Source organism: Mesoplodon densirostris, chromosome 14, assembly GCF_025265405.1.
Source record: "Mesoplodon densirostris isolate mMesDen1 chromosome 14, mMesDen1 primary haplotype, whole genome shotgun sequence".
Taxonomy (NCBI): domain Eukaryota; kingdom Metazoa; phylum Chordata; class Mammalia; order Artiodactyla; family Ziphiidae; genus Mesoplodon; species Mesoplodon densirostris.
In genome coordinates this window covers 48,748,960-48,763,423 of record NC_082674.1, presented here as the reverse complement: position 1 = coordinate 48,763,423, position 14,464 = coordinate 48,748,960, and the positions used below count along the sequence as shown (strand labels likewise).

The 14,464-nt window shown below is 39.6% G+C and overlaps 1 protein-coding gene across 2 annotated transcripts in view; it reads right to left on the bottom strand.

The window, feature by feature from the left end:
- Positions 1–9,847, bottom strand: part of VRK2 (VRK serine/threonine kinase 2) — a 99,732-nt gene extending 89,885 nt beyond the window's left edge. For both annotated transcript variants that reach the window (XM_060117289.1, XM_060117290.1), the window contains exons 1-2: positions 9,559–9,847; positions 7,120–7,260 (exon numbers count right to left, since the gene is read on the bottom strand). In XM_060117289.1, the coding sequence (XP_059973272.1) occupies positions 7,120–7,255 (136 nt within the window). In that variant the 5' untranslated portion in view covers positions 7,256–7,260; positions 9,559–9,847. The remainder of the gene's footprint in view (positions 1–7,119; positions 7,261–9,558) is intronic.
- Between the last annotated feature and the right edge of the window lie 4,617 nt (positions 9,848–14,464).

The following is a 14,464-nucleotide window of genomic DNA, read 5'->3' as shown; positions in this document are numbered from 1 at the left end:
CTTAAGCACAAAAAGCTCTCAACAGACTGCAGTTTTTATATCCCTGGATGGGAGTTTGGGCCCCTGATACTTAAACTTGATGCACATACTGGGTTTCTGGCATGCTTTTGCCCATACCCATCTGCTAGGCTGGCACTGTGCCCATTCAGAAGGTGTGATGCCAGTTTCAATAGGGCATAGGTGCCAATCAAAGATGGGTTTGGAGGGGCAGCATGCAGAACTCAGCAAAAGTCAGCTCTTCTGCCAGAAGATCCTCCTGTTATCATATAATGCCAATGAAGGGCCACATGCTTCATTGCCTGAGATCACATTGCATCTGTAGATGTTTCTGGCCTTCAATGGATGTCTTTCTACGGAACCTTTTTCCTCAAGTATTACTTGATTGGAGATTTAAAGAAAAGTCTACCTGACTAAATGAAGTCCACCTCTTTAAAAGAAACAATGGAAATCTTCAACAATTTTCTTGAAATAATTGCTGCGTTTTGTGTCTTTCCTCCTAAAATACACTTTCACATAGAATACTGCATAGCGTACTCAGTTCACATAATGGAGTTATAAGGGACAAACTTTCTGAAGGACCACTAACTGCAAAACTATGTAAGCAGTATAAGATCCACAAACACTTTGAATCATTGTTAAATGTGGATGGTGGACAAATTTTCATCATCCAAATAGCTAATTTCTAGTGAATTCTCCCATTTAGAGCTTTAGAGTTTCTTAATTTTCTTTTCATTTATTTTATAAACATAGATATTCCTGTTTCTTAAAAGAAGGACCATACTTCCTACTCTTCTTCCATATCTAAAGAAAAAAAAAAACCCTAAAACACTTCAGAAGCAAAAGTCTATCCTTATTTCCTAAGGAAGGCAGAAGCTCCCGAAAGCTGGGAGTTTTTTTATTGTGTGGCAATAGAGGTGAACTCATTTCACGAAGAAGACATTTCCCCATAGCAAACAGGTTTCAACTTTAAAAACCTTGACCACTGTAAAGTTATAAGATAGTAACAGGTGCAGTGGAAGAGACATAATATATAAATCATTGAAGAACAGAGCAGTTTGTAAATCTTCCCTTAAGGCAAAAGAGTTTGAGAGTAGAAATGTTGAAACTGAAGACCCACAATATAAAATATGTTAAAAAGAAGATCAGACACTTACAAAAATGAAAGAGATAAGAAAAGGCTAAGTAAGCCTTAGAAGAACACTCTCTTTTTATACAAAGAATCCAAACTTTTGCAGATACTTAGATTTCTTAACTGATAAGTAAATGAACACTCTTTTAAAATTCAAAATTAATAGCTGATGGACAGCACATACAAAATTAAAATACAACTTCGAGGGACTTTAAGTATTCTTGTGAAAGGTATATCAAGTTTATTAAACTCACAAAATCCCAAGTGATCTCTTCTTCTGTTGAGATTATATCACCTATTATCTCTTACACCTTCATCTGAGAACTAATTTATCTTATATACTACAGTTTCTAGTACAAGTTATCCTTATTTCATATTTATTTCCTTCTTCTTTTCACCCACACAGTATCATCTGCAAAATTTCCTAGTAACAATTGTGGTTCCTAGTAAGCACTGTATCAGATAAGAGTAACTGCTTATCTCAAAGCCTTCTCTATAAAACACTGCCAAAATAACATTTAACACAGCAATGTATAATGAAGCAGTATATGTTTCAGTAACTCTACTTTGTTGCTAGCATTATCATTAGGCTCTTCTGAACACTACTCTGCATACCTTAAAAATCAATCCATTCCAGCTTACTAGAAAGTACAATAAGTAAAAAACATACATGTATAAATAATCTTTTCTATTTCTTCATAAATAGAAGTCTGTTTCTTCATCAATAAAATACGTGAGTTAAACTTTGATAATTTCTAAAACTCCTAGTCATCCTATCCTCTTCTCCCTGTCCTACCACCCCCCCACCAAAAAAAAAGATTTCTTCTGTTTCTAAAGAGCAAAATTGAGCTGATCTGAGAGGATTACCCAAAAAATGCATGGCAGTCACTTGAAGTCTAAACATTTATCCATGAATAAATGATTGATCTTAATGCTTCAAGAGAGCTAATTTTAGTTATAATAACATATTATTTAGAAAAGATAATGCTATTGATTTATTGTCAATAAAACGTATAGAGATTTTTTTAGATGACATCATGAGAGTTAATTTGTCTCAGTTTTTCTTGTGACTAAGAGTACATCTCTAAGATTACAGGCTGGAGTTAAGGGTAACATCTATAATTATGGAAGAGAATAAAGCAACTGGCTTGTGTGGATTAAGCAGCCCAATCTATCTCCATCTCTCAGGCAAATAACTGTTGAACATCTAGTCTGTGCTTGATGTTCCAAAGATGTTAAATTGTCATGGTTATGCTCAAATTCAAAAAACTAAAACTTACACAGATAAATCATTTCTATTTGTACTAATATAAGAAGACTTCATGAGTACTTGAAGAATTTGGCTGAAGTTTATTACCTGTAATTCTGTTTTTCTAGATTTTTGACTAATTTCTGAAACACGGTATCTTTCATATCTGAAACATAAGATAACAGCTTAAATGAGAACTTTTCACTATGTCATCATGGCTACTATTGTAAATTTTAGTGGGAAAAATAGATAGAGGTTGGTAAGTAAAATGTCATTCTACTGACATTCTCTTATGTTCTTAGTTTTACCACATTCAGTAGCTAAATCCATCACAGTCCATGGCAGGACAAATGGAAAAACTCTCCAGTAGATGTCTTTGTCACCATCCTAATCTCCTGCGGTAACAGACACTGAATTTAGAGTTCAACTATCACTGAGAATGGGAAATTCTAAATAAATAAATAAATTACATTGAATTGCTTATCGAGTTCCAAGTTCTTTAAAAACCTTATCCTAGGGCCTCCCTGGTGGAGCAGTGGTTGAGAGTCCGCCTGCCGATGCAGGGGATACGGGTTCGTGCCCCGGTCTGGGAGGATCCCATATGCCGCGGAGCGGCTGGGCCCGTGAGCCATGGCCGCTGGGCCTGCGCATCCGGAGCCTGCGCATCCGGAGCCTGTGCTCCGCAACGGGGGAGGCCACAACAGTGAGAGGCCCGCATACCACAAAAAAAAAAAAAAAAAAAAAAAAAAAACCTTATCCTATTTAATCATCACTATTATTATTACCCCTATCATACAGAATAGAAACAAAGACTCGTGAATAGGTGAAAGTCACTCAAGTTTGCAAAAGGCTCAGTCAAATTCAACCCAAATTTGCCTAACACCAAAGCCCATGCTTTTATTCGTGCAATTCTCCCTTAGTTTGCTTGGTTCTATGTTATACCTAGCACTAAGGTAGAATTCAAACTCTTAGTTCTCTCTCCTGAAGTTTTAGAAATTTTTTTCACTTATTTGATCCCAAAATAACAGCAATTTTTCCACCCCCTAAACCAGTTTCCATTCTCCCTTTTCCCCTCTTCTCTTTTCATATACAAAGAAAGAACTTTGTCTTGTATTCAGACTTTTCTTTTCCTTCTTATTACTATTTCTATTAATGCTACAGGCACATTATTTCTCCAAGTCAAGAGTAAACATAAAATATTTCTGCCCCTTCCCCTTTCCTTCTTTCTGACTACTGAAAAGGCCTTGGATATTGATCTCAAAGCTCGAGGACAGCTGTACACACACAATGAGTTAGACATAGCGGTTAGCTTCTTCTCAGCCTTTGGTAACAAATGCTGATGAAGTGTCTGCTGAAAGAGTATATCTGGCAAATATGATGCTTAAAAAGAAACTGGACACAAAGGTATTAAGGAAACCTGAATTTACCTACTTCTTCATTTATATATACAGGAAGTGATGAGAACCATGGTAAAATGCAAAAACATGATATAATTTCATATGGATTTGCTTAGCTTTGAAAATAAGTAAAAGCTAATTTTAATGAAGTTGTTGCTGATGGCATCTCACTGAAGAGCTGATCTTATGATTTATGAATGCCACTTTTGATAGAACAATAACAACACTTGGAACACACAGCTTTATTATATATTCTGAAGTATGGAGACTTTTCCTCAAAACAGCTAAACATTTCTTTAAAGTCCTTCCCCCAACGTGTGCACTTGCTTATATTTCCAGGATCCAGGTTCTGAAATTCAGATAGTAGGGGGTATTTCATAACATATGAAACCTTGAAAATTGTTGCAAAATAAATCTTACTGAGAAAAAAATAAGTAAAAAAATATGTGCAGTACTTGGACTGAAAGAAGCAAAGATTTTTCTGTATTTAAATAGGGACAAATAAACCACATGCCTAAGCAAATAAATTCCTTTTTCACAACAGGAACCACACAAGTAGTGAGTATGTATACACATATATGTACACATACATATATGTATTATGTGTATAGACATATAATTTAACTTTAAACATGCACTTAAATTTAAATACATATTAACACATATAATGTGTACATCTAAAAAAGAGAAAAGAAATAAGACCATCACAATCAATGCTTTTCTGTAGTTCTTTGAAATTACTCAAATAATCCAAACATTAGAAAACTGAAAGTGTAACTGATAAGCTGTGCGATCCAAGGCTATAGCTCAGCCACATCAGAAATAATTTATTCAACTCCATTTCTCTGACCTTGAGTCAAGACAATGTACTAGAGATCCTTACTCTCTGACATACGAGAGCATTCACTAATTCAGAGTCTCAACCAACACTTATTCTACAAAGAATTCTATTCTGTGTAGACCCCAAGTACTCTCAGGGTCTTTATCTGCACCATCCAATGTGGTAGCCACAACCTATACGTAGCTATTGACCACCTGAAATATGACTAGACACATCCTGGATTTTAAAGACTTTAACTAAAAAAGTGAAATATTTCCTTTTTTTAATATTGATAACATGTTGGAATTATAATACTTTAGATATATTGTATTTAATAATACATATTATTTAATTAAATTTCACTTGTTTCTTTTTACTTTTTTTTTAATGTGGCTCCTAGAAAATTTTACTTTACATACATGGCTTGTATTACATTTCTATTGAACAGTGCTGTCTATGTCACTCAATCTAGTACTTAGAATCATAGCATTTTTCAAGAAAGTTCAAATCCTTTAAATGGGGAAGCTGTTCTTTATTTAACCCATACAATAATTTTGTGTTGGTCTTATCTTTCCAACTAGATTAGACACTCAGGTGATTACTAAGTTACTTATTGACTGAATTTCATCCATTTGTTCAAAACTACAATCTTAATTTTATCAGAAGAGAAGCTTTATCCTTCATGATCCATGAAACATGTTTGTGTGAGAAGGGTGGCAGAATATGCCACCCTAAAATATGCCTCTTTGGCATAAGGATTATTTTGAACTAAAGGCATTTGAAAAATAGCAAATGTAGGGAGAGGCTTCCTCTGAACTCCCTTTATTTGCCTAAAGACAGAGCCTCCAAAAAAAAAAAAAAAAAAAAAAAAAAAAAACTCCACTGTTTTAAATTCCCTCCAGGAGCGCTTCATTAACCAGAAAAGACTGACTCATCACAGAAGAGATGAGAAGTTGACAGCACTCCCAAACTTTGTTATAATCCCAAACTTTGTTATAAACTATCATAGCCCCCATCTACTTTTCTAAGGGCTATTAATCTTTCCTAAAAATAATTTACTGTTCCTTAAGTGGCCTGTATCTCCCCTTCCCTTATTAAGACAGTATGTAAGCTCTCAAATCTCACCGTGTTTTAGGGTATTTATTCACTTTTTTTCCTGATATTACTGTGCAAGTAACATTAAAATAATTAATAAATTTGTATACCTTTTCTCCTGTTAATCTGCCTGTTGTAAGTTTATTTCATAAACCCAGGTATCAAGCTTAAGAGGGTAGAGGGAAAGTCCTTCCTTCCCTACACTTTGAAATGTTTAATGAGGAACCCAAGATTCCTCCAAAGAAGGTTTTTTACCAACTTCTTAAATTCTTACAGACACACATATAATGAGTCAATATATTTAGAAGAACTGCTCCTTAAGAGCATATTTTTAATCACTAATATTTATCTTATTTTATTCATTAAATCTCATCTTGTAATGGATATTTCTTGATCATTAAACTACAGATACAAGGTAGCCCTGAATAATCCTTTTAAAGTCAGTGTAATTTTTAAATTTTTAAACGTAGTGTAAAAGTATACTCAACTCAGGTTCCTTACCTGTACCAAAGAACACAAAAACTAAATGAGTGTCTATTTTCTTAATTATCCCAAGATAGGGGCTTCCCTGGAGGCACAGTGGTTAAGAATCTGCCTGCCAATGCAGGGGACATGGGTTCAAGCCCTGGTCTGGGAAGATCCCACATGCCGCAGAGGAACTAAGCCCGTGCGCCACAACTACTGAGCCTGCACTCTAGAGCCCGCGAGCCACAACTATTAGCCCGAGTGCCACAACTACTGAAGCCCGCGCTCCTAGAGCCCATGCTCCACAACGAGAAGCCACAGCAATGAGAACCCTGCACACCGCAACGAAGAGTGGCCCCCCTTCGCCACAACTAGAGAAAGCCCGCGCACAGCAACAAAGACCCAATGCAACCAAAAATAAAAAACAGTAAATAAAAAATAAATTAGTTAAAAAAAACAATTATCTCAAGATGGCATGTAACTAGTACCATTCTAGATGTACAGAAGTTAATTCATTCCACACAATAGATGCCTTGAGGTATGAAGGCCCAGTTCTCCAGTGAGGCCTAGTTAAGAAATGACCAGAACCCTGTACTACTTAAATATTAATGATTAAGATTCACAAATGGAAAGTGTTTGTATTCATACAGTTGCATTCTCTGAGCTGTAAAAAGCAATGTTTCCAGGAAAACACTCTCAAAAAGGAACATTAACATTTTGTCTGGCAGACTGTGTAATTATGCTCTGAAAAGACTTCTAAGAGTCATTCAGAAAAACATGGACAACAAGGACTGGGGTCAGTCATGTCTTGAACCTAGACATTTTACTAAACATTATCTTCATACTACTTAGAAAAGTACATTTATGGATTATATCTTATTTCAAAGTTTCAATTTTCAAAATACTATTAAGAAATCACAGTTATAGTCACATATATAAGAATATTTGGTGATTTATACTTTACCTAAATATATCAAACCAAATCCTCCAGAGCCAATCATCTTGCCCAGCACCCACTGTTTTCCTTCCATATCATCCAGGACCTTGCCTTCTGGAAGTGGAACAGGAAGTCTGTATTTCTCTTTTCTTCTTGGTGGCATCACTTCTGTTGGCAGAAGGGGTGAAATAGTGATTAAAAATAAAAACAACAACAAAGAAAACTCCAGATAAAATACATTTCTTAAAATGTCTTCTATGGGGCACTTTCCCAGGTTCCCAGAAATTAGGATTCTGAAGTCAACTGGGCTTAGGAAAGCCCACACATTTTATTCAAATTGGAGATTCACCAACATTACAATATTGAAATCTAAGAGGCATTGATGTTAAAAAACAAATAAACCTGCTGAACCTCACTTAACATTTCCGAAATTCAGTTAGGCAGTCAAAATACCTATTAACAGGGGCTTCCCTGGTGGCGCAGTGGTTGAGAGTCCGCCTGCCGATGCAGGGGACACGGGTTCGTGCCCCGGTCTGGGAAGATCCCACATGCCGCGGAGCGGCTGGGCCCGTGAGCCATGGCCGCTGAGCCTGCACGTCCGGAGCCTGTGCTCCGCAATGGGAGAGGCCACAACAGTGAGAGGCTCGCGTACCGCAAAAAAAAAAAAACCTATTAACAGTGCAGAATACACCTCAAGAAATGAGTTAACAATCTCCAATTACAAAAAGAAAATAAATTTCATATATATGAAAATAGTCCTTTCATTGAGAATGCTAAGTGTCAAAGATGAGGTTTTCAGTCACTAGGAAAGAAAATACAGCTTTTGACTGGGAAAACATGGACGACGGCAATGTACATCATTACCAAGCCCAGCAACTGACACAGAGTAGGTACTCAGTAAATATCTGTTAAATGAGCGAAGCACTGGGTTTTCATGGATGTATAACTAAGCAGAGCACGAGGCCACTGTGCAGTTTCAGGGTTGGCACACTACTTTCAGCTTCTTTCTGTTCCTCTATATCCTGTCCCTTCCCCACCCTCACCAGTGAAAACTGCCCTGTCTTAGAGATTAATATAGTACTGCCAACAACAAAAGTATGGACTCCATAGTATAGCCATACAACTTTACCCAATTAATTTTAATTGTACACAGGTTAGTGAATTGCACCAGAGATTTTTGAGTCGGAAGAGAAAAGTTCTTCGGGAAAAACACACACACACAGCATACAGGCCTGAAACTAACTGTGAAAGTAACTGCCATCCTCTAAGTATTTCCAAAGAATTTTTTAAAACTGGTGAGTGCTTTTGAAATGAAAGTAAAGTTTTCATTGTATACGCTATCCGTCTTCGGAATGAGAAGGTTTCTGTTCCTTTTGGTAGGTTTTCCCTGCTTCACTTACTTTAATCAACGCCCTATCTTTTACTCAGCAGCAACACCCCAGGTAGAGCAAAGGAACACAGCAGAAATCTTTAACAATATTCACCTGTCCTCTTCCTAACGCGAACACAAGGGAAGCCAGGAATTTAAATGAACGATGCCCAAAACAGGAAAAGTTTTAACCAGTACTTTATATATACTGACCAGTACTTTATGTACTGGGGCCCAACATTTATTTGCTGATTTAAAACCTAAAGTCTAGGGGCTTCCCTGGTGGCGCAGTGGTTGAGAGTCCGCCTGCCGATGCAGGGGACGCGGGTTCGTGCCCCGGTCCGGGAAGATCCCACATGCCGCGGAGCGGCTGGGCCCGTGAGCCATGGCCGCTGAGCCTGCGCGTCCGGAGCCTGTGCTCCGCAAAGGGAGGGGCCTCAGCGGTGAGAGGCCCGCGTACCGCAAAAAAAAAAAAAAAAAAAAAAAACCTAAAGTCTACAGAGAACAACTTTTCAGCAGGGCATAAATTCTCAATCAGTATAAAGAAGACAAGTTTGGGGGCAACTCTGTGGCATCAGAACTTGAGACCTGAAAGGTGACTGACTATACAATGCGCATTCTGGGCATGGATGCGGAGTCCAAGTTCACAGGAGGAAGCGCCAGCCTCCTCTCAAGGCCAGTACCGACACAGACATCCCTGCTGCTTTGGGGTCCCCTCCCAGGGCTGCGATGAAAAGTGCTCAACACGAGTTTCCGGGGAGAAACCGCTACCCAGAGGCCTGAACCCGAGTCAAGACTGGGCTTGGGGCGGCCATGGCGGAGGACCGTGAGAGCGGAGGCAGGGGCGGGGCAGCGCGGCCCACCGCCCGCCTGTGCCCGCTCGTCGGCCCAGGACACCCCCACGCCCGGCCTGCCCGAACCACCCGAAGCTCGCCGGCGTCTGGAGACTCACTTCCCGACTCAACCTCCCTCTAGACCGACGAAAAGAGAAACCCAATCTCCTTGCCCGCCTCACTCCTCCGCCCCACCCTCTGGGCGAACGGGAGTTGAAGGGGCGCCAGGTTCACGCACTGAGTTAGAAAAAAGTCAGGACCAACCGCGAAAGCAGGTACCGCTGCCCGTCCGGGGCTGGGGCGCGGCCCGGAGGCCCCGGCGTCTCTCTCCGACCGCAGCTCCTCCCCAGGTTGGGGCGCCACGCGGGGCGGGCAGGCGGAGAGCGGGGCGCGGAAGTGTGGGGTCCCGACGCGACCCCCAGGAACCGGGGACGAGAAGAGGTTAACCAGGCCCTCCGCGTCCCCGCCGCCAAACCGCGCGACGCCTCCCGCCGGCCTAGCAGGGCCGGGCGGGGCCGCGGGCCTCCAATCCCGCGGGGAGGCGGGCCCGGAGCCGGCGCGGCCCGCGGAAGGGGCCAAACTAACTTCTTGCACCTGGGCCCGCGGCGAAGCGCGCGCCCGACACAGCTCGCTTCTGGGCGGAGACTCCGGCCCGGGGCCCACGGAGCCTCGCCTAGGCCGCAGCCAGCGTTCTCGTTCAGGAGGCCTGTCAGCGCTCGGGGACGCAGAGACGAAGAGGCGGCGGCGGGTCTACACCATCACATCAGTTTGGTGTGCATTTGTGTAGAAGGAATTTCAGGTCTCTTATACCATGATCTCGGTACCTAGAGTTTTCAAGTCAGCGGGCCGGTCCTTACTGAGCATTTACCCGGGCAGCCAGTCACACTGGCCAGGCCTCTAGAGCAAGAAGCCTGTGTGAGCAGGAAGGTCTATAACACTGTGTTTAAGTTCTCAGAGGCATATTGGCTCAAGATCCATTTACTAGTTGGATAATCTTGACTAAACGTAATTACTTTACAAAACTTTCTTTTTTTTTTGGTCTGTGAAATGGAAATAACCCTAGTTATTCAGGTTAAGAAGGTTTGTTAAAGAAAAAATTATTCCGACATTTCTTAAAATGGTAAGGAAGACTATTCAAAACTCTTGAAATAGGAGAAAGAGCTATGCTAAATTCCAAATACAGCAAAGAAAAGCGGGAATTTATAGCCAAGGACCTGGGTGGGGGTCAGTGGATGGAAAATTACTAAGAGGAAATATCAGGGGAGAGGAGAGTATTCTGGTTAGATGGTGCTAACAGAATTCCTGCTGAAGACAGGCCAAGGTGATCAGACATCACCGGGGGCGGGTGGTGGAGGATGAGGAACTGGATTAGATATGGAGAATGGAGAGATTCTGGCTAAACTTAGCAGGATGTTTGCTAAAATTGGACAGTATAGAGAGAACATGGAAGTCCAAAAGTCAAGGCCTATTTGAGTAAGAGTTCAGGGGAGCCTAAGTAGAGTTTGGTCAAGAAACCTAAGTAGAGTTTGTCAGGTTATTGGTTATAAGATTATGATGATAATTAAGTGAAAGAAATAAGTAGTTTTCTAACATATAATAAGGACTCATAGTTAGCTTATAATATTTTAGGTTAGGCAAAATAAATGCTCAGAAAGCAATTCTTAAACAATACATCAACATCTTATATGGGAAGTCAGTAATTGCTTGGGATGCAAATACTGGAAGTCAAAATCCTTTAATGACTTTGATGGAATAGGGTTTTAAGCCTTCCTACGTCTATCAAACTGTCACCAAATGAAAGATGGCATGAGAAGACTCTTTTTAAAAATCTCTGGGCTTCCCTGGTGGCGCAGCGGTTGAGAGTCTGCCTGCCAACGCAGGGGACATGGGTTCGAGCCCTGGTCTGGGAAGATCCCACATGCCGCGGAGCAACGGAGCCTGTGAGCCACAACTACTGAGCCTGTGCGTCTGGAGCCTGTGCTCTGAAACAAGAGGGGCCGCGACGATGAGAGGACCGTGCACTGCGATGAAGAGTGGCCCCCACTCGCCACAACTAGAGAAAGCCTGCACACAGAAACGAAGACCCAACACAGCCAAAAATAAATAAATAAATAATTTAAAAAATCTCTGATGTGGATAAAAAAGCATTTTTAAAGAAACTCAATAGTCTATACATAGAATAATCATGCCCTTTAAGATAGTCACTCACTAGTCTAACAACATCCATTCTTATTTCTATAAGATATATATGTAACAGATGCTATTGTTTGCCTGCCCAACGTTTATATGGGCATTAAATCTGCCATTCCAAATTTGTTCAGGTTTCTACCCACTCCCCAGGTTACTATCTTTGGGAAGATGCAACAACAGCACCAGGCACAACAGATTACTCTTAAGGGGTCATACATGGCTCCTCTGTTTCATACCTACATATACCTAGTATGTTAGTATCATAGCCCTTTCCCACTGCTATAATAGAATACCACAGACTAGGTGGTTTGTAAACAACAGAGATGATTCCTCACAGTCCTGAGTCTGGCCAAGTTCATGACTCAGTTACCTCCCAAAGGCTCCTGCCTCCAAATACCATCACCTTGGGGATTACGTCTCAACATACAAATTTTAGGAGAACACAAATATTTAGTTCATAGCAGTTCATAAATCCTGTTAGCTCAGCCTTCAAAATATATCCAGAATCCATCACTTCCTACCACTCCTATTTCTATCTTTCTGGTCCAAACCACCATGTCTTTCCTGGATACTGGTAGTACCCTCCTAAAAGCTATCGTATTTCTTACCCTTCTACCCCTCAGTCTATTCACAACAAACAGCCGCATGATCTTTTAAAAAGCTTAGACCATTTCTCTGCTCAAAACTCTTCAGTGACATTCTAATTCAGTCATTGTCAGCCAGTCCTCACTATGACCTAAAACAGTGTTTTTCAACCTTGGTACTACTGACATTTGGGCCAGATAATTCCTTGTTGACAAAGGGGAGGATAGTCAAAAGTGGATTCTCCTGTGCATTGTAGGTTATTTATCAACACCCTGAGCCTCTGTAGTACTACAGGTTGTGACAACCAAAAATGTCCCCCAGACATTACCAAAATTTGTAAATTTTGCCAAAATTGCTGCTGGTTGAGAATGACTTACCTACAATGATCTACATGTTTCTGTACCTCCCCCATTTCCTGTTACTTTCTGCAACCACTGTGGCCTCCTTGCTGTTCTCAGGACTATTGCACTTTTCATTCTGTCTGGACCACTCTTCAATCTGATATCTGTATGGCCTACTTTATCACCTTCTTCAGGTCTCCTATACAAAAGTCAACTCCGTGAGCCCTTTCCTAACTAACCTATCTAAACTTTCAACCTACCCACAATACTTCATAGTCCCTTTTCCTTTTTCCCTCCCAGTGCTTAATACTGTACAACAACATATTATACCAGTTACTTATTTATTTTGAAAATAGGCAAATAGTATTCTTCAGTAAATTGTATGCTCCATAAAAGCAGGCAACAATTTTTACTCTTCTCATCACTACTGTACTCCTAGCCCCTAGAATGCATATAGAAAACGTGCCATTTTCTTTTTAAAAGAATAAATGAGTGATGGTGGTCCCATTCCCCTTTCCACTGATTGATTTAGACAGGAAGCATGTATGAAGTATAGGTAATAAGAGATGAATAAAAGTTTCCTGTACACTTCTATGAAGAGATGGTCTCTCCTGCATGTCATTCCAAATGTGATGCCTGGAATTTTTGCAGTCATCTGTGACCATGAGTTTAGAACAAAGTACAAATCTAACACACTAGAAATTGCAGAACATTCAACAAATGAGGTTAGAACACTTAGAACATCTATCTATTATCTATCTATCTATTTATCTATCACATCTATTATAGAAAGAAAGAGAGGAAAAAAGAAAAGAACCTCAACCCATAATTTATACACCACATAAAAACTAACTTGAAATTGATCATAAACCTAAATCTAAATACAAAAGTTAAAACTATAAAACTTTTGGAAGAAAACCTGGGAGAAAGATTTTATGATCTTGGATTTGGTAAATCTTTGTAATCTTTGAATTTGTGTAATTAGAATGTACCCAGGGGGGGAAAAAAGCTGAAAACCTATATGAAGAAACTGATAAATTAACTTAATAAAAATTAAAAATTTTGCTCTTCACAAAGCACTAAGATACCCAGTTTTAGTAAGTATGTGGAGTAACTGGAACTCTCTTACACTGGTAGTAGGGATCCAAAATAGTACAGCTATTTTGGAAAACAGTTTGTCAGTTTTTTGTAATGTTAAACATATAATTAGCGTATGACCCAGCATTCATGTTCCTAAGTGTTTACTCAAGAGAATTGTAAACCTCTATCTACACAACAACTTGTATGTGAACATTTATAACAACTTCCTATGTAACAGTCAACAACTGGAAACAATTCAAATTCCCATCAACTAGTGAATGGGTATACAAATTGTGGTATGCAATATATCTCCTACACAATGGACTATCACTCAGCAATAAAAAGGAACAAACTATTGATATAAGCAACAACCTGGATGGATCTCAAAAACATGATGCTTTGTGAAGGAGAGAAGATGCAAAAGAGTACATACTGTATAATTCCATTGAAATTGGCAGGGCTTAGGTTGGGAGAATGGGATTGACTGCAAAGGGGCTAACGGAACTTTTTGGAATGATAGAGGTGTTTAATTTCTTGATTGTGGTAGTGATTATTGCCAAAATTCATTTAATTGTACACTTAAAAGTCATGAATTTTTTTTGTAAGTTATGCTTCAATAAAACTGACTTAAAAGAAAAGAATGACTGAAGAGAAAGATAGAAAGAACCTGAGTCCTTGAGACCATTATTACTCATTCAGCTAACCTTGAAGCCACCATACCTTTCACATTCATGCATGAGGTATCAAGTACCCTTGTTGTTTAAGCCACTTAGCATTGGTTTTTATGTTTCTCATAGCCAAAATCTTCCTAACAGATAAAATACAGTTTCAAGCACTAATGAAATTAAAATGTTAATAAATTTGTACTAAATAAAAATGAGAACAGAAGTGCAGGTAAACCTGTATTGAGAAGATGAGGGGTTTTTTAAGTGTTGGGATTTAATGCAGAATTTTATAATTCCGAGCATATTGCT